This window comes from Bipolaris victoriae (genome assembly GCF_000527765.1).
Source record: "Bipolaris victoriae FI3 unplaced genomic scaffold scaffold_2, whole genome shotgun sequence".
Lineage (NCBI taxonomy): Eukaryota > Fungi > Ascomycota > Dothideomycetes > Pleosporales > Pleosporaceae > Bipolaris > Bipolaris victoriae.
The window spans coordinates 69,328-95,749 of record NW_014575390.1 but is presented as its reverse complement, the minus strand read 5'-3'; the positions used below and the strand labels follow the sequence as shown (position 1 = coordinate 95,749).

Below are 26,422 nucleotides of genomic sequence, written 5' to 3'. Positions count from 1 at the left end.
TAGCGAAAGAAGCCTTCTGCAACGTTCCGAACTTCGATTTGGCCCCATTACGCCCGACAGCATTAGTTCGTGCATACCGCTCAGCCGAGCGGTTACAGCATGGATCGTTCACATACAACTTTTTACGGTCCCAGCGAAGATTTGACGAGCTGTGCGCTGCTAAACGCAGACAACAGTCCGGGCTGAGAGGAACGGGTGTGAATTGAGTGTTTTATAGGGGCTAAACCATGTACAGCGGTTGGTCCACATAAATACTTCTGACATTGCGTTAGGTATCCAAATGTGGATGGCGTTGGTCGCCTAGTTACGATATGAGCATTTCGACCGACATTTTTGACAGACTAGTCATAGTCGAGACGCAACTTTGGCATCTGCCTTGATTGTGCAATTGTACCCAAGAATACTGACTTGTGCACATCAGCCATGATGCCGATCTTCAGGCCGCAAACCAGGTCCTGCAGCTCAACAAGGGTAAGGCCATACACCCCAGAGCCAGAATAGGCAAATAACATGTATGCATGCACTACAAGTCACACGGTAGCCTGTCGGCCTGCTCTCATCCTGTCCATCGGTGACTCCGGCCCATTGCTCATAGCGGAAACAGGTACGAGAATACAAGAAGAGTATCCATTGGACTGGTCTAGCTCTTGCTGTAGCCAAGCTATGCTAACAAGCAAGTGAGATGCCATAAGGCCAAGGTCAGATCAAGCCCTGCAGGGCATGCGGCGGGAAGAAGGGTTAACGGCAGATCTAGTCAACGGCTATCTTTCTCCACCAACTACACTGGCTACTCTCCTTTTAGCAAACTATTTCACCGCCTCCCTATTCCCACCATAGAAAACAAAATTGGCCTCTTTGACTCACATGTGCCATAGCACCGACCCACCATTTTGTCCTTGAGTTTCACCAGCTTTCTTGCACAGACATCAAACATCGTCAGCCCTATACCAAGATACGTAGTTGCTACCGCAGGCTTGGGTTCTCCGCCTCGCCCACGCTAACCCATAGGTCCCACCTCAGCAATTTCAGGCTTCTATACTCGAAGTCTTGGTCTTTGGCGTAGCTTTGTCCAAGCACAGCGACAATCTTACTAAAGGGACGACATTGCCTCCCTCAAGCCCTGTCAATACCAACTGAATCCTGGACCCGGGTCCAAATCTTGATCTGAACCTCGCTGACCCCTACGTTTTATTCTCGTCATCAACGATGCTGGCACACCACGGTTCGCATGGCGATGCTTTCGGGCTTTTGGAGAGCCCGTTTCCTCCGAAGTATATGTAAGTGGATTCGTACTTTACGGCCGCAGGATGTCAGCTCGATTGTGGCAGTGATTAGGTAGCTGTCAAAAAAGACATCCTTTTAGCGCTGCCCCATATAAACTATCGAGAATTCGCCTCTCGGCCAGACAGGGAACAGGAACAAAAGCACCATTGAATTATCTAACTTGTTTTTCTATCGTAGCTCTCCCGGACAGCCATACCTCGTACCTCGCAAGCATCCAGTCCCGATAAGGAACACGCACCAAGCACACGAACTGCGCCTTATCACATCGCCCGCGGCACCCGCCTACCGCCCGTCTGCCCTTGAAAGTGACTCTATTAATACTAGCTCTCGTCCCAAGAAGACCGAGTCAGTGCGCCCAAAGCAGGAACAACCGCCTTCGCCCGCCATGTCCGGATACAGCGTAAGTCGCTCCCCCCACATTATCAATTTCCTAACAAGTTCCCCACGTTTTCTTGCTTCGCTTACTGACAGAAATGTACAGTACTCGTCTTCAGACCAAGGTAGCTACTCGTATCAACAACAGCCACCGTACCAACCAGGAGTACCTCAATACACGCAGCAGCAAATCAATGCGTACTATGCGCAATACCAATGTTATCCACCACAGCCATGGCAAATGATTCAAGATTATTATGTTGAGCAGCCAATGGGCGTGACACCCGCTCCATACCAAGAACCCGTGACAGGATACGAAAGCACAGAATGGCAAATGCAAAGTACAGACATGAATCTATCGACGGCTCAAAGTCATAAAAGGTATGTTCATTAATTAGAATCATACACATCCAATCCCAAGAGAGAGAAAAAGAGTTTAACATGTCGACTATCAACAGAAGCAAAAGCAGTACAACACGATCAAAGTACGTTACTCTCTCTTTCTTTCTTCCCCCCCATCCTTTCACTTGTCTAACATTTACCCCCCCTATTTTACAGAACATGGACCTGCGACATCCCCTCCTGCACCTCCTCAGCGCACTTCACGCGCCTGGCCGACCTGCAACGCCACCAGTCCACCGTCCACGGCGTAGGCACACCCGAGTACCCTTGCCACGTCGCCCGCTGCAACCGCGTAGGCGAAAAAGGTTTCACGCGCAGAGACCACCTAGTCGAGCACCTCCGTAACTTCCACCACATTGATATCCCAAGACGGAAGCCGGGAGAGCGCTCGGCGTTTCCGTTTGGGTGGCCTGAGGGCGCTGGCGTAGGCGGCGGTGCACAGAGTTAAAAGACAAGAAAGAAAGGGAACAAAAAAAGCCGTATAGTGCATCATGTGTGTGTGTGTGTATGTGGGTATCATGATTATCGGAACTATCCAGCATCGAACGTCACGATCGTAATTGCTGCCTATTATGTATTGGAGCGATTATTTTCGGGTGGCGAGAATGCAAAGGACAAGGAGCAGGGATTCTGCGTTATCGGTTGTGCGGTTTACAGAGGGAGGGGGGTGGCATGTTGCGGCAAGGGAGGGAGGGTTCCGCGGCATGCGAAAAGAAAGGGCACCGAGTACGATGCATATTAGGACGTTTTACTGGAAGGATGGTGGCTGCGGCTCAGCAGATGGGCTTTTCCGGAGAGTTATTTGCCCCGAGGCCGGCTCTAGATGCATGGTTGCATAGGTGGTTGAGCTGTTTGCTTTTGTTGATTCGCTTGGGAGGTTGGTCGGTCGACCTTTTTTTTTCTGCGTTGCCCGTACATTCGATTTGCCGCCCTTGTTCTTTACGCCGTCAGCTTCAGCTAGATCTTCGTTTTTCTTTTCTTTTTACATCTATGCGCATGGCATTTTGTGGGGTTGGGCAACGGAATTTGAGCTGAAACTGGATGTACATGGCTTGGAAGGAGGCGCACATGGCTTTTCCAACAATGCATCAGTTAGTTTTTGTTAAAAACTAGGGTTTATGATATCCTTGCGGTGTTCATGGTACGAGCGGACCAATTACGAAGGAATTGAGTTCAGGACCATTTGTCCAGGGCTGCTCCACTTCCACGCATGCTACTCATACGGGACGCCTGAGATGGCGGGCCTTGCATGTCAGATATTATGTACCTACGCCAGAAAAAGCGCCAAAACCTCGCAGTTTGAAAGACTGCTTATTCCCGTTGGATTGTGTAGCTGATTGTTGGTTTGTGCCGGGTCATATTGGTCTCACTTTCGGCCTCATCCTTATCCTCATCCTCCCCAAGCCGTGATGTGTCGTCGTGAGGCTGGACGTGAGTAAGGCTTGCACGTGTCGTTCAGATCCTTGTTAAGCGACAAACGAGTATCACGTCGTATCTTAGCGAATGAGATATATTTACGGCGCTTGGCTACTGTGCCGCATCAGCCTCGGGAGGCGGAGACTGCTTTCGAGTGGTCGCATGTGGTCGAGGGTTGTTGATTCATGTGCCAACACCACAATTAAGTATTACAAATCTGGGAATGCGGCCATGACAAAAAAAAGTGGCGTACGGCCACGATATGATTACTACATCCATGTCCAAGTGTACGACGTGAGGATTCCGTGTTGATAAAAAGTCTCATCTTGGGCATGGAACTCCGACCATATCACCATATCCCGCAGCGCGCTTACCGATAACCGCGCATTGCGTTGGCACAGGATCGCGACCGTATGGTCTGCCACATGAAGTCTAGACCCAAGGCCGAGGTTGGCTTTAACGGAGATACACATGTCAGACCGATTGGTCGGGAGGTGACTGGCGTAAACATGACCACGCATTCTGCAGCTGACCAGGCGAGGAGTTGATGTGGCCCGACCGGACTTGATTAACTGAATATAAAAATTGCGCCAAAGTGTAGATCATCTGACAGTACTGTAGACAGAAAGCGTCTACCTGTGCGGCTGCGGCGCGTGGCCCCAGATAAGAATATGACGTGAGCCCATTTTTGGTAAAGAAGCCTGATATCAGCTGTTCTCGAAGTCTGGTCTTAATCCTGGAGGCTTTCTTAGTTAAAAGATAGAGTAGAAGCGGCCAATCAGTGTCACGACCATTTGGCTGACACGAAGCTGTCGCTAAGTACAACACATCAGGTTAGTCTTACCGTGGCGGCAATCAAAAACTACTTAAAGAGATAATAAACTCAAAAGAGACAGTAAGTGTCAAGCATATCCCTATATCCAAAAAGTATCTAAGTCAGTGTGGTCAGGTAACGTGTTGTAGAAGGTTTGTAGTAAATGGAAGACTGGATGGATATGACGTATGCGACGGTTAGCGCCGTTTGGCCACCATCCACTCGGGACAAGTCGTTTGGGAGGAACGACTGACACCAGCCGGCTGCCTTGTGAACAACCACATCTCCCTCCCTCCTATTTGCCTCGGACTTGCTATCTCGCTGTCTTCTCTGACTCATACTCATGTCTTTCAAACCTAACTCATATACATCCACGACTGAATTTAGAGACTCATTACCCTTGGAATAACTGCCTTCCTACTCTGGCTTCCCCGCAATCCGCCGCTGGGTACCAACTACCTACAAAGCTCAACCTCAAAGCTACAGCTCCGAAAAGGTTGTTGTAACGAGATTTGTCCCAAAAATTCATCCAGCCTACGAGACATAATCCAGAATGCGCGACCTCCGTAAGCAGGCTCTCGAGAGCCACAAGACCGTCTCGCGCAAGGCTCGCTCGCGCGTCGCATCCACTACAGCCTCCAAATCAAACTCGGTAGTCGCATCACCAGCACAGTCGCGTGCCGCCAGTCGCAGCCGACACGATACCGACGATGAAGACGAGCTGAGTGACGGAACTGCATGGAGGTGAGTGTCCAGCGCCGCACACAACTTTTTTTTGGTTTGCCTCGCCAGACTGTAGATCGCGCCTGGTGACATCATCACCCAAAACAATGTCGACCAACAAGTACTGACATTTTGTTTGAACAGCACCGCATCCATCGACGATATTCTCAACGGCGAAGATGTCAATATTCCTGAAGATGCATGGAAGGCGGAGCTCCATACGCGCATCGAGCAAATTACCAACCTAAAGCGCAGCAGCACCGAGGGGCGCACCGAAAGCCTAAATGCCTATGCGCACATACTCATGGCCCGCTATGCGAGGGACGAGATCGAGGACCGCACCCACGACCTGATTTCTTCTATGCTTAGGAGCGTCAGACAAGAAACCACAGAAAACGAGGCTGTAAAGGCCTTGAAAGGTATGCATATCATCTGGAAATAATGACACTTTGCTCACAACTATTAGCGATCGCAGTCACTGCTGTTACTCTCGATTCCGACTCCATTTACGACGATGTCGCCGACCAACTCAAGCGATCTATCCAATCATCATCCTCAATCCCCGTTAAGGTCAATGCCATCCACACCCTAGGCACCACCGCCTTCTTCGCTGGAGCAGGTGACGACGAGATTTTGGACATTATGAACCTCTTCCTTGAGATTGTCGAGTCGGACGGTGCTTCTATTGATGCGCAAGATGAAGGCGAGGTTGTGATTGCTGCACTTGAGGAGTGGGGTCTGCTGGCGACTGAGATCGAGGACCTAGAAGAAGAGACCGAGGCTGCCATGGAAGCTTTTGTAGAGCAACTCGAGAGCGCAGACTCAGGTGTGCAAATCGCAGCTGGAGAGAATATTGCGCTTTTGTATGAAAAATCACTTACTCCACAAGAGGAGGATGAGGAGGTTGAAGGGGATGACCGCGATGATCCCGAGTATGTCCGAGATGGGCAGAAGTTGGTAAAGCGCTACACGGTATACCGAAGACAAGACCAGCTCCTACATACCCTCGATGAGCTTGCCAACGTCTCGACTCGCCGCATATCCAAAAAGGATCGCAAAGCGTTGCACTCTTCGTTTGCAGATATTCGCAACTCTGTCGAGAAGCCCAGTCGCGGCCCGGCGTACTCCATGGCGCTGCACGAGGAGACTGGTAGGGCATACGGATCTGGCAGGATGAAAGTTAAGATCAACAGGAACGTCGAAGTCAGGATTGATAAATGGTGGAAGTTGCAGAGACTCAATGCGCTGAGAAGGACACTGCAGGGCGGCTTCACGTATCACTACGATCAGAATGAGCTGGTTTCGACGGCCATTCCATTCTCAATGTCTGCTAGGCGGTAATCCCAATGAATAGGTTATAGCAGGTTGGATAGCATTATGTTAGGGAAAAAAAGAAGAAAAAAATGTCTGTTTTTACAAGTTGATTCCATTCTGCCTGGCGTGAAGGTCGTGAGGGAGAAGAATGACCATTTGGCTCGTCTAGTAATTAGCAGCCGTTCGGTCGGGCATCCGTTATGATCCAGTGAGATTGCATGAACTTATGGGGAAATACTGCGTGGCAAGAATGAAAACGAGACGTTTGTAACGGCTTTGCAGACGGACAGGGAGCGGATGTTGATGTTTACCCCGCATTGCCCCTCTTCATGAGCACCAATTCATGTTTACAAGACCCATGCGATTTCCAAACAAGCACGTTACCATGGTCGCATTCTTATCACGATCCCGCCTGACGTTACCTGGCCTCATGCAATCGGAAAAGCAATGCGATCGGTCCTTTCTGGCGTCGTACCGATGCCAGAAAAGCGGGCTTGGCGCGGCATGAGGCTGTAGGCTGTAGCTTCGTGGAAAGTTCTGGATGGCTGGCTGCATGCTTTTACCCAGCTTCGCAACGCCAAAACACATACCATACACTTTTCTTAATCCACGCGACCAATCGTACTCTGTACTTGTTGCACATCTTCACCTCATATTCCAATACACTACAACTACAACTGAGCAATAATGGCTGACTCTAGTAAGATACACCCAACTTTAAGCATGAACACTTATTGAACACAAATGCTGACTGAGGCCAGAGCGCCCACGCGTCTTCTTCGATATTGCGATTGGCGGCACAAAGGCCGGTCGTGTTGCCTTTGAGCTTGTACGTTCTACCCTCCCATTGGCACTTCACGCGCCAATACATCCTTCTACTACGATGTGCGTATATACGGACTAACAAATCAATCAGTACAGTGATATTGTTCCCAAGACTGCCGAAAACTTCCGGGCGCTATGTACTGGCGAGAAGGGCCAAGGCGCATCCGGCAAACCCCTACACTACAAGAACTCAAGCTTCCACCGGGTTATCAAGGGTTTCATGATCCAGGGTGGTGACTTCACTCAGGGTAATGGCACTGGTGGCGAGAGCATCTATGGCGAGAAGTTCGAGGACGAGAACTTTGAGAAGATCCACGACAGGCCGTTCCTTCTGAGCATGGCGAATGCTGGGCCAGGTAAGTCGGATACAAATCTCACAGCAGATTCTGTGACATAGTCGGCTAACAAATTATCAGGAACGAACGGCTCGCAATTCTTCGTCACCACAGTCCCTACACCACATCTCGATAAGAAGCACGTCGTATTCGGTGAGGTTATCAATGGCAAGAGCATCGTGCGCCAAATCGAGAACCTTCAAACAGAGAGCGGCGACAAGCCGGTGCAAGATGCCACCATCATTGACTGCGGTGAGCTCACGGGCGAGGATTACGACAAGGCAACCGAGAAGGTCTCCGACGCAACTGGTGATCCATACGAAGACTTCCCAGAGGACCAAAAGTCCGCTGATGAGGAGTGGAAAGGCACTGAAATTCTTGAGATTGCGACAAAGTTGAAGGACATGGGCAACGATGCCTTCAAGAAAGGCGACCTCGAGTTAGGTATCAAGAAGTACCAAAAAGGCATCCGCTACTTGCACGAATACCCTGCACCACTAGACGATGATCCCAAGGATCTCTGGCCTCAGCTCTGCGCCCTAAAGATCTCGCTCTACTCCAACAGCGCCCTACTTCAGAATAAGACACAGAAGTACGGCGAGGCGATAGAGAGCGCGACAAAGGCACTGGATATTGAGGGAATCACCGACAAGGACAAGGCCAAAGCCTACTTCAGGCGTGCCCAAGCAAAGGTTGCTAGGAAGAACGAGGATGAGGCGCTGGCTGACCTGAAGGAAGCGGCAAAGTATGCGCCAGGCGATGCGGCGATTGTGAAGGAGCAAGATCTTATCAAGAAGAAGGTTCAGGCGAGGAAGGAGAAGGAGAAGAAGGTGTACAAGAACGCTTTCAACTTTTGACTAAGTGTTTGAGCTGCAAGGTTGAAGGCGATAGTGATAGTCTTTGAAGTTGTCAGAGCTGGTGCAGAAGGACCTACCGGTGGAGTATCATGAGCAAATTTAGATGAATCAGCATTCTGTGGTGAGTGTAATCAATCATACGAGAAACAAGATAATTAAGACTCTTATCCTACTTCCACTCTCTTCTAGTATTAGCATATTAGAGATAGGCATGCGTAGATAGATTGAGAATAATACTACATAACTAGTATACAACGAATAGAGGCTTATTTCTCCAATCCGTGCTTAGATAGAGTCTTTCCCGCTCATAGTTCGACAGCTCTCTATCAAATATCATCTCTTATACCTAACATTTCATTTCTTATGAGAATTTCTTTATAACGTTGCTACAATCGGAGCAGCTCGTAAAAATAAGTATCCAAGCAAGGTATGTTACTTAGCATTTGAGCACACGAGACCACTGCTTTCACTTTGAATAAAAATTAGCATAAGAAAGAGTTCAGAGTTTATGCTTTTTAACAGCGCCACTTACGAACGGCATTTCGATATTCCAGTAATCATGTTGAATGCTTGCCTCCACTCCATGTTCTTTTCTACGCTTTAAAGCTCACTCTCCTCGGAGACCTCAAACGTAAAGTGGAGAGTGTGACTTGAGGTGGGTGGAAGCGAATGTATTTCAAGAGGTGTAAAGGACACGCGGTGGATAGGATCGTTTGGGTTGTGAGGAAACCATGATCCAGGACGGCTTATCCCTTCCAACGTAGCTCGGTACAAAACATTATCAACCCTAAGGGGCATGTCGCTGTTGGCTGTGATGACAAAATCAACGCCGCCGGCGGTGGTTGCAACAACGGCGATGTGCAAATGCCGCAGATTAATCTCGTATGGGTTTCGGTAGAGGTCGATGATGTTTCTGTCGAATGTAAAGGATGCTTGCCACTGACGCCGGGGGGGATTGATAAAGCAGCGAGGATCGTATCTTGGATTGCAATCGCCTGCTGGATTCGCAAAGCTCGGTAATGCGGTAAGCGAAAAGAATATTAGAGTGAAGAACTGCATCTTTTGTGGAGATGAGATGGTAACAGTGGTGTGGATAGTGAAACTACCTTAATGTAGATTGAATGAATGTTGTCTTCCCTGAAAATAGTGGAGAAGCAGGTCTTTTGTACACCTCCATTTTTGAGCCTTGACATAGATCTAGTCTCAGAGGTTGCATGTTACTTACAGTAATTACAAAAGATCACGTCATCCTCGTCATTATGTCAGATAAAAAAAGCCAGCTCAAACCTTAGAAAACAACTGGCTTCTAAGGCTTACTAAGTCAGAGCCGAAGCGAGGCAGTACTGGTACTTGTGCTGCATGTTACAAGCTTTGTACTATGGAGACGCCAAGACGGTAATTAAGATCTTCTTTCATATCCCCTGTTATAGGAAAAAATACTACGCTGTTTCTTGATAATTGTAACTTTGTATAGTACAGCTCTTACTTTCTACCGCGGCTTATATTATCTCATGCTAGCGGACCCACATATATCAACTGTGCCGTGTAGCACCGTAGATTATACCGAAGAGCGGCTCGGAATTTTTGAGATGCGTATCACTTGCTTGATAAGCGATGAAAGTGATGGAAAAAACGATGCCATGTTAGTATTAAAGTTTGATTTGAATTCAAATGAACCTTAATTAGATCAAAAGTTGCATATATATTTTCGTTAGAACGGAATCTTTGTCAACTACTTCTTTAATTCAGTTCAACCTTTACCTGGATATTCTTAGCAGTCTCTTCTTTTTCCAAATCACGATATTCACTATGCGGTCGTTCTTGATACTCTTTATAAGTCCAACACTTATTGCAGGCAGCCTCATGTGTTGCTTTTCTGATGTGAACAAGTCTAAAAAGGGCCCTTGCAACAAAGATCAGTACGCTCGGCACCGAGATATCATTAATGGATGGATGCAAGGCTGTATTCGAGAATCATGTGGTACTCAGGCAATTGGTAGTGGCAATCCATATGCTGAGGCCTTTAACTGTCCGAAACGACCAGTTGAGGGCAGTTTTGGGCGAGTTGTTGGCGATTGCTATATCCAATGTATTGGATACAGTTCTTTTGGGGTCTGCCCATCGAGCCCTGGCAGTAGGTTTTACATTTCTAGTACCTCGTTCCATGCTGACCTATCTTCAACAGCTTGTGCCGCCTAATTAGCATCGACATCTTTCTCCTGTAGAGGAGTGTTCCATAGTGATAGAGTAAGTGGAGTTTTAGAAAAGAGCACATGCATTTAAGTAGCTTTAGCAACTCAAACATAGATTTAATAACTAACTCTAAGCGGTTGGGATACACTCCTTTGCTGTTAAGAGTATAGCTTGAGTGGATGTGTCTCCTATATACTAAGAAGTGGAGTTACTTGATGTTAATCAGTAAAGTGCTTAGTATTAAGCACTTCATGATTAACTATGATGCTACATCCTGATTAGTGCATATGCTCACTAGTAATTGCTTTAGGTCTTGCTTGATAACGAGCGCTGCTTATTAGTGAGCAGTTACGTGATGTACAGGGTTCCTTTCCTGCGGTCTTTCCACCGTTTCACAGCCTACTCTTAACTTTTGTGAAGGCGGGAGGTCCTTCCTTTCTTGATAGTCCGTAACATTATTATAGTTTAGTAGCTAGAAAATAGTGACTAAATAGAATAGGCCCTTGACTACTTTCCAAGGCGGGCTAAGAACGACCTTTACTTAGATGAATAAGATCGTACTCAATCACCACATACCTAATAGTCCCAAATTAGGATAAAAGTTTGTCAAAGCTCCACCTTTGAATATTACTCGACATCTTCAATTGGTTGGCAATTCCGTCCCGCCGAGTACCTCCCGAGTAAGTAGATCATGGTCCTTGCCCCGTCTCTTGTAAGCGCTAAAGTAGATAACTATACGACGATGAGCAAGGTTGAGTTCTCTCCTAGTACTAGTATGGACAAGCAAGCATATCAATATACACACTACTGTTTCAGAGGGGCGTACGGAAGCGCGTTTGCCCGTACAGCCGATATACAGATGTCATGGATAGTACGTGGAGAGTGGTCCGTACAAGAATTTTAGTAGTAGTTAGGAATAGGTAAAAAGAGGAGTACTTTTCCACACTCCCTATATAACGCTACAAAGCGATCAGGTTGGAGGGGAAAGTAGATAGAGAAATATAGAGACGGCCACAGTAGTAGAATTCTATATACGATACAGGCGGTAAAGAGAGCTAATTCAAAGAGGCGGAAGTTTTGCGTTAGTAATATGTCGATACACATCTTTATACACTAGCTTTCCAATATCTACATGTATGCATCAAACGAACCACGCTTCCCCATCTCCATACTCCCTCTCTTTTTTCTACAAACTCGCCCCATTCGTCACTTCATCCACCCTTACTTGTCTTAAGCACCGTGCGTTACGATGACAAACGAACTAGTAAGTAGTAGTCTGGGGGCACTCCCAACACACACCACCTAGTCGCCACCTCCCCGCAAACGAGCAAGATGCAAGGGGGGTGGGCGCGTACTTCAACTCCGACCCTTTTCCCCCATGGGCTAGGGAACTCTTCTAGGCACTAGAATTAAGTCGGTAAGAAACACACCTCAGTTGTAATAAAACCTCTATAATATATAGATTTTTTCACACAACAAAGGATATAAACTAAGTCCCAACTACTTACATAACGCTCAGACCCCCTTCCCCCTAGATCCAGCCCCATAGCCCTCCATTAACCCCAAATCATCTCCAGCTTTTCCCCCTTCCCAGCCGCCTAGTCCCCCTTTTTCCCGCGAACCCCAGGAGAGAGAAAAAACGGCCTGATAATGGCGTGACCAAAATCCCCTCCTCTCTTCACCTTATCTCTTCCCTCTTCCCTCCTAAGAAAAGCGAAAGATACGGTAAGGGGGTGGTGGGGAAGGTGTTATCTCGTATATGCGAAATTGAACAGGAAAAAAGAGACACGGCGACCCCGAAATGCCCCCCCCCACCCCCCACATATCTTTTGCACCTCCCCACATAACAACTTAAAACTCACGACCCACTTTTCGATCTCGAAAGCTCCACACATGCACCTCGATTACTACCGAAATACGATGAAAAGGCGAAACGAACCAAAGAGCCGGATACGATGATGACGACCAAAGACCCTGATATAATGACAACGGGAACAAACCAAGGCAAATGCTGCAAAGTAAAAAACACAATAATGAACATGTTAAAAATCCTCTTATTTTTTGGTGCTGTTCCCGGGAATAATAATAGTAGTAAAGTAAAAAAAAATCTAAAGTAAAAACACTGTCCCCATCTTTATCTCTCTCTCGCACTTTCCCAATTCCCATCCCGTTGCCCGCCCCGCCACCCCAAACCCCCAATATCCGACATTTCCAAACATCCCACACCACACGTATGTGGTTTGTTGCCTTCCATCATTTCACAACGTACTTATGGTTTTTTTCAAAAAAAAATCCAAAAAGAGGTAAGAACCTCCCAGAAAAAAAACCCCCCGCCGCTGCCTTGGAAAAAAATTCACCCGCCTGCTGCCCAAAAAAAGTGTCCCAAGAGACCGACAAAAAAAGTTATGATGAAGAAGATTGAACGAAGAAAAAACACACAGCGCCTCCCGCTAGTAGCAAAAAAAGCAAAGTGAAGTTGGAACAAACTCCCCAGGTGTAATTGCCAAAAAATGTTATGATGTTGAAAAAGGGGAAGGAATAAAAACCTCTTATAGCCCATCGAAAAAAAGGGTAGGTAGAGGAAGGGACAAGGGACATTGATGAGAAGTAGGTGGGTACAACATAATCTTTGCTAGGAAGAGATATAGCAACGACGACATCGACGACGACAACAAGGTGTCGGAGAGAAAATAGACGAGGAATATCAAGGATAACTCCCCTTATCCAACAATTCACCCGCACTCTTGCGACGTTTGATTTCCCTCTTGGCTAGCATCTTGGGGCTCTCGCCATTGAACCAGCCATGCAGTCAGAATTCTTCGTCGCGGTCTCGTTCGTCGCCCCTCACGTTGCTACTTTTGCCTCGTAGAATGCCCATATCGCCGCCTCCTCCACCTCCGCGCTCGGGGCTGCGGTCCTGGCTGCGATCCTTGTCGCGGTCGCGGTCCTTGTCTTTGCCCTTATCCTTGCGGTTTTCCTTGTCCTTTTCCTTGTCTTTGTCCTTGTCCTTGTCTTTGCGTTTGCTTTTGCGTTGGAAGGGGAGGACGCCGCGGAAGCCGCGCTCCTTCTTCTCCTTGGTGGACTTTTCAGAGAACACTGGTAGGGCGGTCGTGTATTCTTCTTCTGCAATGCTGCCGCTGTCGCTACCTTCAACGCTTTGTCCTCCAGCAGAACGAGGTGGCCGACCCGCAAGCGAGTTTGTCGAAACCGTGTTCATGTGCATGTTGGAGCTGATGAGAGAGTTGGTGTTGATGTGAGAGTTTGGATTACTGTAGTTGAAAGACTGTGTCGAGGTAGATGTCGAAATGGTAGTCGTTGTCGTAGTCGTGAGAGCTTGAGGATACGAGGGTGCGGGAGCCATGTGTAGGCCATCACTAGAACCCGGGGGCGTATCCTCGGCTGCAGAAGCTGATGCGCTCGCCGACGCGGACGGTGAGGCGCCTACAGAGTCGTGTGAACCTGCCACATACTGACCTGACCATTGCTTCTTGGAAAAGGGATTCGTATAGGAGATTGTCGTTGAGCTGTTGCTCTTCAATGAACTTTGTGATGCGGAAATACTCGTGTTTTGCTGGTGCCGTGTTCGTGGTGGCGGCTGCATTGTGATTGGCGTGCTTGTTGACGAAGATTGGTATTCGTCACCGTTGCTTGGGTATAGAGATGAATCCTCGTATTCCTCTTCCTGAATTGGGCCCCGGTTTCTTGTCGCTGCGCCTCGTGTCGTATCGATTTGAACACCCTGCAACTGCTCAACCAACTCTTCCCACTTGACACTCAACGACGACGATGGTCGTTCGGCCGGCTCAGCGCGGTTCAGGCAGTCCTTGGTACGCTCGCTGAGGGATAAACAAATGTTGTGGAAACGCAGGAGATCGCCGTCTGTTGATTGAATGTCGTGCGCGCTCTTTTGCGTGTGTTCCAGCCAAAGATTGACCAGCATTGCAAAGTTGCGCGAGTGATCAATGAGATACGGCAACGAAGGAAATCCTTCCTTGAAAGTAGGCGGCAGCCGGTGGAGGATGGCAATCGGAGTGCTGTAAGATGGTGGGATTGGCTGCGCAGGCTGTGACGTCGTAGATATCGAGCAAATATCGTCAAGGTATTTTTTGAACTCCTGTCGATGTGAAGTGAGGAACGCATTCATGGGCTCCATCCATGCCTCTTTGGTTCCAAATGAAGACATGTTTGCCAGACCTTGTAAAGACTTTGCAATGAGGGTGAACGTTCTCCGTGCCTTTACTTTCGGATGATCTGGACATTGCTATTAGCGACTGGCCACGTCATGTATGTTTCAACTTGCATACCTTTGAGTAAACCAAAGAGCTTCGGGTTGAGTACAGCCGGAACGAAGAAGCGCAGGAACAAGAAACCAGACACACTGCTGTACTGCACGGTCCGCAGATAGTCTCCATAACGATCATCCGCACAAGCTCGGATGTGTCTGAAGATCAGCCTCAATTCCTGGGGGCACCGTTGAACCGAATTGTAGATGGACCGCCAAACTTCTTCCGTGCAGTTGATCAGCCTCCGCCAATTTCGATCTAGCTCGTGCTGTGATGAAACCTTGTTCGGATCGACTTCGCATTCGGGGTCTTTGTCGTTGATTTCCCGCAGTTTCTCGCTCAGTGTCTCCTCCAAGTATTCTTTGCCAAGGCGCTTCATGTGCAGATCCAAGGACTTGGTCAAGAGGGTGTTGCCACGGAAAAGTAGATTGGCCTCGAGTTTGGCGTTGTTGCCCATATCTCGTACGAAGAGCTCTCGATCGCTTGTGGATCCAAACGTGTTTGACGGTGACTCGTTCGACTCGCTCGAACCTAGCCTCTTGCTGAACCGTAAGCGACTAGCCGGGGATTCCTTCAAAGTACCGTCAATTTCTTCTTCGACAAGCGCACATATCCATTCCACTGCTGCTCCAGAAACCTGGAAAATATTCAACAGATACTCGGACAGTCTCCTGAGCTCGTTAGGAATCATTTGGGCGACCTGTAGGGTTATTCCGTTGGAGAATCGGTGGAGAAGCTCGGACAGAGGATAGTAGTCCCGAGCCATGAGAATCGCACATTCCTCACTGCTGACCTTGACAAGGACCTCGCCAATGGTGTTGCCATGCATGTTTACAAGGGGCCACCATTTCTCCATTTCTTGGTTTGGACCAAGATCATCAAGGTAGATGTCTGTTTTGCCTAATGTCTGGTCAAAGGATATGCCAGCATAACCACCTTCAGTGACCCATGAATCGTTGCCGAGAGGAGCTTCGAACACGTTCTTGTCGTTGCGGGTGTTGTAGCTTGGTGGTCGCTTCTTCAACAGCAGCGAGGCCGTGTGGAGTGCGGGTAGGTCCAAGAACTCAAACTCTTCCCTCCAGAAAGGATTGTTGCCTTCGTTCTTGACCATTGTTCGTGCGCGCGTTTCGCCGTCTAGCAGTAGTTCCACGAGGTATCCTCCTGGGTTCGCTGTGGCTGATGAAGATGGCCTTATTGGTGTGGTTCCGTTGCTGTCGGCAACCTTTGGACTAACAGGTGGTATCAACTTTGCTTCAATGACTCGTACAAATAATGACTTTTCCATGCGGAACATGTCCTGGGTGCCAAACGTAGGCGATAGGGTTCCGTCCTCTGTTATGGCATCCGACTTTGGGCCGTACAATTGGGGGACGGTAAAAGCGCGTAAAAGGACTATCCAAACCTCATACAAGACGCGTGAATCTAGAGATAAAAATATCGGCCGTACTATTGACAATGAAGAGGAAGACGCAGCAGTGTACTGGGGATATATGGCAATGCAAAACTCGTTATCCAAAACAGAGGGATCCAGGCGTTGGACGGCACAACGCGAAAGCTGCGAGAGCTGGATGGTGGATACGAGGGTGACGTCGGTGTCCGAGTAGAGTTTGAGCTCACCATTTTCACGAAGAGTGCAGGATACTCTTCTCCATCTGCGGGATCCGTGGCTTTGCAGTCTGTATGCCTGTGGACGTCCGTTGGGGCCCGCACTCTTGGGGGTGCCTGTATTACTGTACGTTACACTCGTGTCCCAGTAGATCATCTTACCAACTTTGATAATGGGGGCTTCCTTCTTGGGCGAATCCTTGAGCAAAGACACCTCGGAGTGGCGTCTGCTGTCGGTTAGACGGCGCTCCATCATGACTGGAGTCTGTGGCTTGGCCATGCGATTCTGGATGCCCTTTGGCCGCATGGGCGACCAACACAGCAAGGCGGCAAACCACGAGTCAAACTCTTCCTGTGTTGGCGGGCGCAAATGGACCTCGAGTTTAGAATTGTGGACGACGACATGGATGTAGGCCGTGTATGCCTCACCGTCATATGCGCTCTTCACGTGGCAGCCGCGCAGGTCTGGAATCAGGGTGCGGGTGTACGAGACATCATTCTTGGGCTCGTAGACCAGGCTACCGGCCTCGTCGTTAATGTAGCAGTAGGAAAGGGCCCAGGGGCTCTGTTCCCCCCTGCGGAAGGCGAGAAGACCCTGCATTTTGCCGCATGTGGAGCGCATGAGGGCCTTGAGTTTCCTTGCATCCGAGGCAGGCACGGGTGACAACCACGACTCTGGAGGAACCGTAGTCGGGGAGATGACAGGAGATTGGGAGCGTGGCTGCGTCTGCTGCTGTTGCTGTTGCTGCTTGACGAGGCGGCCGCGGCTGTTTGTGCTCGAAGTCCTAGGCGGGGGCTGATGGGTGGACGAGGACGGAGAGATTGTAGAGATGTGGCCAATCGAGGTCACGACCGACTCCTCGAGGCTCTGATAGTTTGACTGTGAGCTGGCGACGGAGCCAATGCGATGGCGGCCCTGTGCGGCGAAGACGGTCGAGGGGGAGCGGTCGCGGGTGGTGCGCTCCTCGAGGGTCCTGGTGCGCGGACGGGTGGGCTCGCGGGCATTGCGGTAGTCAGAGTCGCTCGAGGCGCGAGCGACAAAGGCCCTGGGGTTTGCGGAGCGGGCGGCGGAGAGCTGGCTGTTGTGCGAGTGGGGGCTGTTTGGCGGCGAGAAGCTCTGGGGGGCAAGGCCGTCCTCTGGGATCGGGGGCTCGTCGGGCGTGACGGAGCGGATCGTGGTTTGCTTGCGGTCGTCGCGGTCGCGGGGCCGCTCGATGCCAAAGGCTCCCTGGGCGGCCTCGATGGCGCTTACCTCGCGTTTGCGTCGCTGGTCCATGGGGAGACAGGGCGGGTTGGGGTTGATATGCTTCTCATTGGCACACCTCGACAGGCGGCCCGGCTCCGGAGGCAGGCAACCAGCAGGCGCGGGGCGGGCGTGGTGGCGATGGTGGCTGGCGTGGCTGCTATGGAGCTGGCGGGGTGGGCATTGGAGGAGAGCGTATGGTTGTGGTGAAGGCGGTGGTGGTGGTACCGCGGCGGTGGTGGTGGTGTTGGAGTCGGTGGACGTGGGCAAAATGAGATGGACTGACTGGCTGGTCGGGGCTAGCGAGAGAGGTATCGATGTGCTTGCAGGACCAAGGGCTTGTAGGGCCCTGTCTGTGCTTGGCGCGCCCCCCGTACCTATCGCTCTTTCCCCTAGATTTTACCCGGCCACCAGGCCTGCTTGTTCGCGAGGCCTGCTGTTTTGGTGCGCGGCCTGGCAGACGTGTCCAGCAGCGCTGCGCTTGGATGCCATGCCAGCCTGTGCCAGCCTGTGCCCGTCCTCTCATCTATCTGCAGCGGCCCAACGCCCTCACCAACACCACCACCGCCGCCCCAGCTCCACTCTCCCACGCATACAGACACTCACACACACTTCAAGCCATCAAAGCAAAATATTGTCCTTGATCTCGACGCCATATGGATATCTGAACAAGCCCTAACAATCAACCCCATCATCTCTTTGCCTGCTTGCCGTGACCCGCCCTCCCAACCTTGCTTGCTTGCTCGTGGCACAAGAAAATCATATCAGAAGAAAAACAACAGAAAAGAAACACTCCAGAGAAGAAAAAGACGTCTCTTGCACCCCTTCTCCTCGCCCTCGTCCCACACTGCATGCACACTTCCACATATGTACACACACCCATCCATCCATCCATCCATCCATACACCCACCCATACACCACTACCCTACCCTCACTTGAAAGGGGCCTTGTCCCCCGTCTTGTCCTCTCCACCCACTGCGCTCACGGGCTGTGACGGCGACCCAATGCCTCCCAAATCCCCCGACCGCGTCTTGCGCAGCGCCTGCCGCATCGTCTCAATCTGCACCGGCAGCTCTTCGCCAAATGCCGGCGTCGGGTGCCCGAGGACAATGGGCGACGTGGGGCTGCCGGGAGATCGTGTGCGTGCTAGATCCGTCGCCTTGGGAGATGCCGCCCCGCTCGTCGTCGGCGGTGACGACGCTATCGACCTCACGGGCGACGGCGACCGGTTGGCCGTCGACGACAGGCTCATGAACTGCAGAGCCTCTCCAGACGTCGCTCCCAGCACTTCCTGCCGGTCGTGTTCCACATGCTCGGCCTGCACCACGTCTGCAAAAGAAATGAAGCTCAACCGGCGCGGATCCGTCGTATCGAGTGCTCCGTAGCCTGGCGCTGTCGACTCGCCCGCATCCACATGGCTCGATGCTGCTGACTCTTCGGGCGCCATGAGGGGTGAGTGCAGTGACTCGGCCATGCTGCCAGCTACGGCCATGGCTACTGGTTGATGCGCAGAGTGTGTCACAATCTCCACCTCGTCGGGGTTGAGCTGAGTGTCGGTAATGGCCAATGACGTCGCATCTAGTGCGGGGGGTATATGGTCCTCCGTCTTGATGTGTGCCGGCACATCGACCGACGGTTCGGGCTCTTGCACGTTGCGCTCGAAAATGAGCGACGACGCTGGGCTGTGCAGGTTTGGCGACGTAGAGCGAATGCGACGGCTAGGAGACGCGCCCACAGGCAGCATGCGCGGGCTGCCTCGCGGCGATGCCCTACGCTCTGGTGGAGACATTGGGGGTGAGGGGAGTAGTGTGGGTGCCAATGTAGTCGTCGTAGTCTTATTAGTCGTCGTCGCCGTAGTCGACGCCGCAGGCGCTGCCGTGGTTCCTGTCTGCTCCATTGCCGGCCGGTCTCCCTCGTCTCCCTTCTTTTTCCCCAGTCCCAATAGCTTCTTTCCCTTGCCCAGAATGCTGCTGCTGTTGCTGCTGCTGCTGTCGGCTGGTTTGGCTTGGCGCAAAGTCGTAGCGGATGCAGGCGGGTTGGGCTCCTGGGGCACAGGTGCTGCTTTCTGAGTTGCGCTCATGTTGAGGCTGCGGGCGGCGGGATGCTGTGGCTTATAGAGGGTGTGTGTGAACTGGGCACGCTATACAAGATGTCGCGAATCGGGCCTATGGTCTGGAAACGGCTGCGCCCGTGTCGTCACGCGGTGGTTGTCGTCGTTTTCAAGGAAGTCGGCGAGTGGGATGGACCCTTGACTACTCCCCCAACAGAGAGGAGGGGCCAGTGGGCTTTTGCAGGTGACAGAGCGGGTTCAACCTGCGCAGCGACAGCGCATGCCTTTTGCTTTGCTTTTTCTGGGTGACGGCGGAGCGGATTACAGCGTCAGGAGAAGTGGTAGGCAAGCCCATGTTGATTTACTCCCTCGCTGGTGCTTACAGTGTTGATCGTCACGTGGGGCTGACGTATGCGCAGACCCTGAGCGTTGCAGCCGGCCCCCCTCCCTCCAGGCACATTCTCCCTTAGCTTATCGGCCTGTTCACGCTACCTTGGATAGCGTGCGCTCTTTTGTTGCCCAACCACCAACCCGTCGACGTAGTGGCCTCTTCACGGCGTTACAGCTGAAGCTCGGCGGCTGAGCGTCATGCAAGCACATGCTGCCTGATGCTACACTTGCGCGGGCCTGCTCCCACTTCGGACATGTTGAAGCGTAGATGTGACCCATTGGAACCCAGTCTGTGGCACGGTAACGCGTTAGTTAGTGATCTTCACTCTCCCACCACCACCTGCTTCCCTTCCCCTGCCACCCCATCTCAATGTATGTATGCATGTCGTCACTCTAGTCGCCCAACTCAACCATATCGCTTGCTCAACACAACGCCATGCGATTCTCATCCACCACTACTTCCCACCTACGATCGAGCGAGACTCCAACGTCCCGCCCACATGTCATCTGCGCAAAATGTCCAAAATGAAAAATTTAGGCCAGTCTCGTGAACACCCAATTTTCTGTCCGATTATGCAATCTCCAAGGGTCCCCGCCCGCAACACCCTTCCTGCCCAGTTATCCGTCAGATACCGGCGTGGGATGCCTGGCATCGCACTAGCTGAAGCACCAGATACCAACACCAAACTAGTCGCGGGTAATTGCATCTGATGGGAATCGACGCACCCGTCTCTGCTGCTTCACACAGACCATCAGTCTGTGATTAATCACCTGTCAGCCTTTGGACCGCCGAGCAATTTCGGAGAGACGTCCGATGAGGTACTTCGCCAACAGCGATTCTGCCGACTTGCTTGACCAGTCGAATACTTTCGTAAGGGAGATGCTAAAATTTCAAAGTACTTGTACATGCTGCAAGTCAGCCATGGTGTGGCTAGAGCCTGTCAGGTGCAATAATTGATGCCTGAGGTTTGTCGCACTTAGATATTCGACCTGCAAATATCAGCCACTCATTTCGTCCGGCAAACTTGTTCGACACATATTATCTACATGGGTTCTCGCTTATGCTCAATCTTTAGCCCTTTTCACCCATGAACGTGACCCGTTCCTGCGTAAGATAAGCATTCTCCTGCTAGTACAAAAAGGTGCGTGGGTTACGCAGCCATGAATGGCTTGCACAGCCTCGCCCACGGACGCTTCCTATGAGCTGCCCAGTATCACTATTAAAGCAAAAACAGGTCTTTCAGCGAGCTGACATTGTTGTGGTGTTGGTTTGACAAGCGCTTGATAATCCTGGCCTGTAAATACTAGACGGCCCTACCTATATCGGCGAACTCAATGTATCCAGAAACAGTCAGACCAAACGCAAAAGAGCATATGATGCCCAATTCAAGACTCTTAAGCGAAAGCTTGATAAAGAGGAATATCTTCAACTATGTGAAGAATTCGAACTTGTTGGATGCGGCGTGAGCTCAATTCCAAGTTCCTGACTACTTATTTTCAACATAACAACCCGGTAACCAACCCTATAGAAGTGCAGGGACTTGCATTATAGAACTACGCGGCAACCCTAAAAATAGGAAACTCAAAGTCGACGAAAGAAAACTCTTGACCCTTCTTCACAATGCAATGACATCCCTCGACTAGAATCCAGCGCCAAACGGGGGCCTGGATTTGAAATGCCACATACCCTATTCGCCCTCAATCACAGTGCCATCTAAGGTACCTTGCTACACTCCCACCCTTCATTTCCCCTGGAGCAAAGCTGCAATATGATAGGACTAGTCAACTGCGCACTACCGCCTAAACACTACTCGGTGGAATGGACACCAACTATCCTTGTGCACCCCTTTGAACTGGCATGGCATTTCATATAATGACTAATCCATGCGGAATATTTGATAGCTTTTCGCCTTGGAATGAAGATAGAGATGAAAGATGGCAGTCCATCACGTGAACTGTCACCACACGGCTGAACCGCGGGTCAGACAGAACCCCCGCCTGTCACGTCTAGCATTAGCGAATTCTGCTCCTTAGTCTACAATACAATGTTCTCCGCACTTCGGACATGCCAGGCTGATTAAGCACCTCCACCTTTTTTACTTTCTGCATAAAGATCCTATTTACATGAAGCAGTGATTCAAAACTTCTCTGGTACATACACATTCGGGCTTACGACAAATGAAACCTTAGAAAGTCTGCTCAAGCAGACGGCGCTTATTAGTTTCAAAGGCCGGCAGTTGTCAGTATCAACATATACAACACAAGAAAAAAGCTCAACGAAGACAACACTTGCCCCTCAAAGCGTTTGGGTACAGGAAATAAGAATAGCGGTTTTTATAATAGGCTTCGGGAAGAATACCGGCCTCTAATTCTCTCTGAGTAGTGCCATACCAACGCACTGGTTCTAAGTATCTTAACAGGGTCCGCCTAAAAGATGAGTAATTACGCTCACTAGTCAGCATCTCGTGGCAAGCGCGCCCTCGTGTCACACAGCATCCGGGGTGCATCTAGACATGTGTCAACACAGTAATCGAATTCAAGGCTACTGTAATTACCGTGACCACTACATTATGTCTGTTATCATACAAATTCGACTGCTATTGTCACATGGTAACAATCAAACTAGAAGAACAGACAACTAGACTAACCAACCAAGGGCCGAAACTACCAACAACCCAAGCGAAAAGGAGGTTCATGCCAGCACACTTCAGGCATCTGGTTCCGATAACCGAATCTCGGAGGCGCCGTAATCACTGTATTGTAACACAAAGTGGCTGTTGCAGTGGCTGATACTTCCATCCCTTGGAATATCCGTGGAGAAACAAACACATTGCACATTTCTTGTTTTTCTTGTTTCTTTTTTTTTCACCCACGCATGATCGTACACCGGCGTTGCCTCTCGGCAACGCTCTGACACGTGTAAGTAATTGCTTCTTTGTGCCACCATTCTGCAGCGTGGCGAGGCAAAGGGGGAAACCGGATTACTAAACGACATATGTACTGTATCTATAGTGATGCACTACGGGGTAAACAAGCGTGCTCTGGACGCCAATGACGTAGCATCGGCGAGCTTGCCGCTGCAGTATCCACCTTCTTTCAATGGTACCGACCCCGACCGCGTTCTTCGCGTGCCGCCAACGAGTCGCATCGGGCATCCGAAGGCAGTAACATGGGCTACGAGAGGAAACCTCCATTACCTTCGTATGGCTCTTTGCAATTTCCATCTATTTTGGCCCGTCAACCCCGAATGTGGAGATTTGGCCGACGCGTTTCGCTCTTGGGGGACCCTGCATATACACTTCACCAAAAAGGTATAGCGTCAGGCTGGGTGACCTTTGATCTGACATTTATCGAACCACAAGCCTTCTTTTCTCGTTTGATACTTCACGAATGCTACATATATTTACTCACGTGGAACCATCTCCTTCATGTTTGCTGCGAGTGCCCTCGATGGCCTTGCCGCCTTCGAGTCCTTCATTGTCGGGTGCGCCCCGCTCATAGTACTATCTTCAATTGTACCGAGCGGGTGGCGAGTCTGGCCTTTGCTAACAATCTGGATCCTAGGTGATAGTCTAAGATGGAGCCGTCAGGATAACAAGCTTACGACGGATTGCTACATGTTTGCACTGCTGTTTGCCTGGCACATACGACAGCAACTGCTCGAGCGTGTAGTGGGGTTGTGGGAAAACCTCGGGGTTAATCAAGAGTACACGCTGTACAACTCATACGGTGCTGCAACGGTCCTTGCGCTGCTGTTATCTATCCTACCCCGCGCACTCAGAAGCAGAAATTCCACAGCACCGGAATCATCCAATGGAACTGTACAGAGGTCCGAGGTGGAGGCTCCCAAGCCACGCATCTTCCCGTGCCAGACAACGCATGCCCGAGTGTTCCCAAAGCGACATGCATTCGCATATTCGTACCTCCAGTGCGGATACCCGATTGTCTGCAGTGGAGCTCAGCAGAACGACACAGAATTTCCAAGTGGAGAAGATCGGTATTTGGGATCATGGTGGCTCCGAGTAAGAGCCGAGGATTACCTCGAGCGAGGCGATGGCGAGCTCGGATTTTACCAAAAGTTGAGAAAGTATCTGAAAACTCAGCATGTCGCCGACTCAGAGTGGGAATATGCCTACTTGGTAACAGCACCGCGCTTTTTTGGTTACTCCTTCAATCCCGTCTCGTTCTGGTACATCTACGATCGCGACAATGAACTTAAAAGAATGGTGTTGGAGGTCAACAACACGTTCGGAGAAAGGCGCATGTACCTACTAGATGGTTCAAGCCCTTCTAGCCCGCCTCACAAATCTGACTCCCAACAGTCATCGGCTGATGAGGGATCTGAGATTGAATTGGCCAATGCATCCAAGTCAAAGTTTACCGATGTCTGGATGAAGGACTTCCACGTTTCACCATTCAATTCCAGGAAGGGATCCTACGCGCTCAAAGCCCAGAATCCATTCCCAACTGTCGACCATGAAGACCCCAGAATTGACAATACAATCACATTGAAGTCCTCCAAAGACCATGGGAAACTGGTAGCCCGCCTCTTTTCCACTGGCAAGTCTTTGGATCCAGACCAGCTCGGCTTCTTTGGAACAGCCCGGTTCGTTCTGAGCTGGTGGTGGGTTGGATTGGTCACATTTCCGCGTATCCTCAGGGAAGCAGGCAAGCTATTCTTCAAGAGAAAGCTTCATGTTTGGTTTAGACCCGAGGTGCAAACATCTAGCATCGGCCGTCTACCCACCTCTGCTGAAATGTAAGTCTGAACATATCGTCACAAAGTAACCATCGCTAACCTATAAAGCGCACTTGAGGAAGTCTTCCGAGACTATCTTTACAAGCTTGTGAATGAGACCGAATATCCGTTCTGCATTACATTCAAAAGCTCGATCCCGGGGACACATTGCCGCCTTATTTCCACGACCCGCGTCCTGGAGCCCGAAAGACCTCAACAGGACATGGAGATTCGTGTACTTACCCCGGCCTTTTACTCAAGGCTCGTTCATTACACGTACACTTCCGAGGCGATTGACCGCGAATGTGTCTTCACCGACGAGCGGAATAGGACGTTGTGGCTGTGTCGCCCTAAATTACTGCCCTTCCTATTGTCAGACCAATCTTCGATATGCATTGAAGGCGACGACATGGCGCCAGTCAAGAGAGGCTATTTTGACGAACTGAGGTGGATGTTGCTAAGAAAGCTAAGGTGTCCGCCACCCGACCCGGCGTACTCTGTGACCCCACAAAGCTCAAACATCCAAGTAGACGACATTCGGTCCAGGCCGTATTCGGAATTGGACCAGTTTGTGAGAAGTCACGTGGGTCAGAAACATACTGGGAAGTACAGAAGAGCCGTCACGAAACTCTTCTTAGCGCAACGCTTTTGCTTTGGATTTTCGGAGGTTGTAGATTTGGTGGATCTAGTGGTAAGGATACTACTATGCTACCTAGCTGTTCTGCAGATGAGCACCTGGTCCGACTCCTGGGCAGGGTCCGAATCAGCTAAATGCATATTGGCGCTGGCGCAGCGCAAGGACTGGTCTGCGTGCTTTGATGCTTGTGGTAGCGATGATTTCAATTGGTGGTGGCTGGCGAAGAGCGCTTTCTTAGTCCACGCACCCCATGCGTATGGTTTGCTAAAAGGCTACAGCTAAGCCTATTTATTGTCAGCTGTTTCGAATCGAGCAAGTCTGTCCTTGATATAGTTATTACTCATTGGCGATGAGGAGTCCTCTTATTGGCGAACATGGAGTAGAGATCATTTGCAATTGCCGAGATGGCTTACTCCCGGTGAGCCTTGACTATCCTGATGTATCCAGCTGCAGTCATGACGGCCTACTATGACATGGCATTATCCGTTGCATTTCCGACCTACCAGCACACATATCCGTCTTGCTCGTGAATGTCTGCAGATCGAATCTTGGTCATGGCCACCTTCTTGCGGGTAAGATCAGCCGAGGTACACAAAAAAAAGCCGCTGCACGCTAACGACGCGCAACCCCAGATTTCCGCTGGGGGCCCCCCCTTCACATGCACAAAAGCACATGGGACGAACGAAACAACGACGACGCGCCCTTCGACATGTGAAGACTTGCATGTGTCGCGTGCCCACACCAAAATAACTTTTAGCTGTTGTGTCTAACAATGATTAAGAGACAAGTGCGAATAATGTGCAAAGATCCAGAACCTAAATGGGCCACATGAAGTTTGCCATACGTAGTTGTTCTCCAAGCAATTGGCAAACGTCATCCTCGTCACTTGTTCCGCTGGTCCCCCAATCCCCACCTCCGATCTACAAGCAGTCATGCT

General features: G+C 50.3%; 6 protein-coding genes across 6 annotated transcripts; 4 read left to right on the top strand and 2 right to left on the bottom strand.

Annotated features, from left to right (window-relative positions):
- Positions 1 to 1,206: 1,206 nt before the first annotated feature.
- COCVIDRAFT_11384 (hypothetical protein) lies at positions 1,207 to 2,509 on the top strand (the record flags this gene model as incomplete). The annotated part of the gene is made up of 4 exons (XM_014706535.1): positions 1,207 to 1,277; positions 1,462 to 1,684; positions 1,766 to 2,040; positions 2,218 to 2,509. The coding sequence occupies 4 exons, from the start codon at positions 1,207 to 1,209 to the stop codon at positions 2,507 to 2,509; spliced, it is 861 nt and encodes a 286-aa protein (XP_014562021.1).
- Positions 2,510 to 4,844: 2,335 nt separating this feature from the next.
- COCVIDRAFT_11383 (hypothetical protein) lies at positions 4,845 to 6,355 on the top strand (the record flags this gene model as incomplete). The annotated part of the gene is made up of 3 exons (XM_014706534.1): positions 4,845 to 5,035; positions 5,159 to 5,433; positions 5,481 to 6,355. The coding sequence occupies 3 exons, from the start codon at positions 4,845 to 4,847 to the stop codon at positions 6,353 to 6,355; spliced, it is 1,341 nt and encodes a 446-aa protein (XP_014562020.1).
- A 660-nt stretch (positions 6,356 to 7,015) lies between these two features.
- COCVIDRAFT_11382 (hypothetical protein) lies at positions 7,016 to 8,345 on the top strand (the record flags this gene model as incomplete). The annotated part of the gene is made up of 4 exons (XM_014706533.1): positions 7,016 to 7,028; positions 7,090 to 7,157; positions 7,245 to 7,509; positions 7,570 to 8,345. 4 exons carry the CDS (start codon positions 7,016 to 7,018, stop codon positions 8,343 to 8,345), a joined length of 1,122 nt encoding a protein of 373 aa, XP_014562019.1.
- A 5,002-nt stretch (positions 8,346 to 13,347) lies between these two features.
- On the bottom strand, positions 13,348 to 17,702 carry COCVIDRAFT_32948 (hypothetical protein; the record flags this gene model as incomplete). The annotated part of the gene is made up of 2 exons (XM_014706622.1): positions 13,348 to 14,789; positions 14,843 to 17,702. The coding sequence occupies 2 exons, from the start codon at positions 17,700 to 17,702 to the stop codon at positions 13,348 to 13,350; spliced, it is 4,302 nt and encodes a 1,433-aa protein (XP_014562108.1).
- An 899-nt stretch (positions 17,703 to 18,601) lies between these two features.
- On the bottom strand, positions 18,602 to 19,750 carry COCVIDRAFT_32947 (hypothetical protein; the record flags this gene model as incomplete). The annotated part of the gene is made up of 1 exon (XM_014706621.1): positions 18,602 to 19,750. The coding sequence occupies one exon, from the start codon at positions 19,748 to 19,750 to the stop codon at positions 18,602 to 18,604; it is 1,149 nt and encodes a 382-aa protein (XP_014562107.1).
- Positions 19,751 to 23,727: 3,977 nt separating this feature from the next.
- COCVIDRAFT_84710 (hypothetical protein) lies at positions 23,728 to 25,767 on the top strand (the record flags this gene model as incomplete). The annotated part of the gene is made up of 2 exons (XM_014706620.1): positions 23,728 to 24,869; positions 24,918 to 25,767. The coding sequence occupies 2 exons, from the start codon at positions 23,728 to 23,730 to the stop codon at positions 25,765 to 25,767; spliced, it is 1,992 nt and encodes a 663-aa protein (XP_014562106.1).
- Positions 25,768 to 26,422: the final 655 nt, after the last annotated feature.